This window comes from Branchiostoma floridae, chromosome 14 (assembly GCF_000003815.2).
Source record: "Branchiostoma floridae strain S238N-H82 chromosome 14, Bfl_VNyyK, whole genome shotgun sequence".
In the NCBI taxonomy this organism is placed as follows: Eukaryota; Metazoa; Chordata; class Leptocardii; order Amphioxiformes; family Branchiostomatidae; genus Branchiostoma; species Branchiostoma floridae.
The window spans coordinates 11,809,211-11,811,777 of record NC_049992.1 but is presented as its reverse complement, the minus strand read 5'-3'; the positions used below and the strand labels follow the sequence as shown (position 1 = coordinate 11,811,777).

The 2,567-nt window shown below is 37.8% G+C and overlaps 1 protein-coding gene across 1 annotated transcript in view; it reads left to right on the top strand.

Moving 5' to 3' along the window:
* LOC118430801 (endothelin-converting enzyme homolog) overlaps positions 1 to 2,567 on the top strand; it is a gene marked incomplete in the record, with an annotated part of 9,461 nt that overhangs the window by 3,042 nt on the left and 3,852 nt on the right. Inside the window, 4 exon segments of the mRNA XM_035841824.1 lie at positions 443 to 529; positions 1,116 to 1,249; positions 1,700 to 1,919; positions 2,334 to 2,432. Coding sequence (XP_035697717.1) covers positions 443 to 529; positions 1,116 to 1,249; positions 1,700 to 1,919; positions 2,334 to 2,432 — 540 coding nt within the window.

The window sequence follows — 2,567 nt, the reverse complement described above, 5'->3', positions numbered from 1 at the left end:
ACACAATCAACCATGGAAAAGAAATGGAAAAATAATCTACTTTGTGAAATAAATGCCTTGACTGTGATTACCTTGATTGGGTTCTCAAAGTGACAAAGATTATTGAAATCACATGTACCATTTAGCTTTCATATCGTTCAATGTACATTTGGATTTAGATATTGCCACTGGTTGTTATTATTTGATAATTCAAAACCATCTAAAAATTCTACAACAACTAGGCCAAGCACTCTTCATCTTTTCTTAATTTGAACATATAAAATCTTTAAAAAAGTTTTCCTAGATCCAAATCTTACTTTCGTTCCTATGGGAAGAACAGTTGTTGAAAACCAATAAACTGTCAATGCTGGGCGATCTTTTAATGTAACATGTGCTAAATTATCTGTACATTGTAAAATATTCTACACATTGTACATCCTGTTTTCCCCATGTGTCTGTCCAGATAACAACACCAGATGATCAGAGACGAGACCAGGAGATCATGTATCACAGATATAACCTCAGCTTCCTGCAGGGTATGGCACCTATGGTGAGACAAGCAACTTCTCCTCTCTCATTATTGTTGAAATTGTCTAAAAAAACTATTTAAAAACTATAAACTAAAAAATATCTTATGGACACTTATGTTACACAATATACACACCAAATATCACTTTTTCTGTTGTGCAAAATAGATTCAAAATTCCATATCATTATTTTTTTTGGAAAAAAATTATTACAACTGTTGGGGCTTAGATATTCTTTTATTCAAAATAATTCCAACTTATAACAATTATTGTCTAAAAACCCTCGTGGTATCTTGGAATGGACTCTATGCAATGAGAAAATCATCTCTTGTAAGTTATGTCCACAGTTGAAAAAAGAATCCTCTTGTAGATTACTAATTCGTTATATTTGTACTGAAAGGATTTTTACAAAATTTTGTATATAAATCTTCAAAAACTATTGTGAGACATACATGTTACTGGCCAGTTTTGTTATACATATTGTTTTAAAGGGAATTTGGTCAGGCATGTGATGCTGTTTGCCAAGACTAATGCAATAAAATCTGTATTGTTGACTCAACTTTTAGAACTTCTTTTTCAAAAGATAGTTTTCCACATTCTCTCCCCCAGATCAACTGGACCCAGTACTTCACCACGATGCTGACAAACACAGGGATAAGTGTCACCCCTTCAGAACAGCTGGTGGTGTATGCACCTGAGTACCTACAACATGTCACCAGACTTGTCAGCAGAACTCCAAACCAGTGAGTACTGCTAGTCACGTATGACAACCAGGCATCTTTCTAAGATCTTATGTTTAAGTTAAATTTGTGACATAGGGTCTATAACTTTGTATTCATCATGATTCTCAGATTTGAAACATAAAATGCTGAATTGGAGTGTCAACATAAAAACAGATCAGGAGAAAAGTCTGCACCTTAGTGCACAAAGTTTTAGGGAATGAAAGTGGTCATTTGTCATATGTACGTTTACATCATAGCCCTCTCTTTTCATTTGATTCTCATGTGTGGCCGATTTTCTGTATGATCTTGAAAATGCGGAGAATATTGGCAAATGAAGGATTTGTGGAAAAGTGAGGTGAGAAAGGTGAGAATGGTAGGGTTATCTCTTGTCTTTATGGCAATGGCAGAGCTAATAAGGGTATATGTTAAACTTGTATCTGATCCATGATTTTTCTTTCCTGTTCTTTACAGTGTGTTGAACAACTACCTGGTCTGGAAGGTGGTGTCCCTGTTGGCACCATATCTCAGTAAACCATTCCAGGACGCAGGGCACAAGATGACCCAGGTCCTGACTGGGAAGACCGAGAGAGAGGCCACCTGGAAGGAGTGCATCTCCGAGACAAACGAGGTCGCCGGATTCGCCCTGGGAGCCATGTTTGTGAGGGAAGCTTTTCACAACAGCAAGGCCAAGGTATGTGCAGCAGCTTTTAAAGTTTCTGTACATTAACATGGGTCTTCAAACTACTAGCATGATCGTTGAACTTGGAAAAGTGGTCTCTAGGTACAAGTGCAGTCCTCAGATCTAAGATGTGGTATCTTTTTCCAGCATTTTTTTTCATCAGCATGAAAGCTCATCAGTGTTGGTATAATCCATATTCAAGTTTTTAACTGTCAGTCAACATAACACATTTTGTTTTATCGTTAGTTACTGCTCACTGGTCCCTTGACCGGGGATGGTCGTGGGGGTGTTTTACCGCTGAGCGCACTGCCTACCTCCATCTTGTCCTATATAGAGGTGAGATGGTGGTGCCATCCTTACTGTAGTGCTAAGGCTAAAAGATAAATGTCTATGGGAAGTTAATGCTGATTGATTGCACACTTCCAGGCAGAAGAGATGATAGGGGAGGTGAAGGGAGCCTTCATCAGGAACCTGCCAAACCTACAGTGGATGGATGATGAAACAAGAAGGGCAGCTGAGGACAAGGTCAGATAGAAACAGCCATGATCAAAAGGATAGGCCTTTTTGTGCAGTTAAAACGTCTTTCTGTTTGTTTTTTAAGACTTATTAGCTATGTCTGTACAATGTCGTGATGACATTTTTCAATCTTACGAATTGATT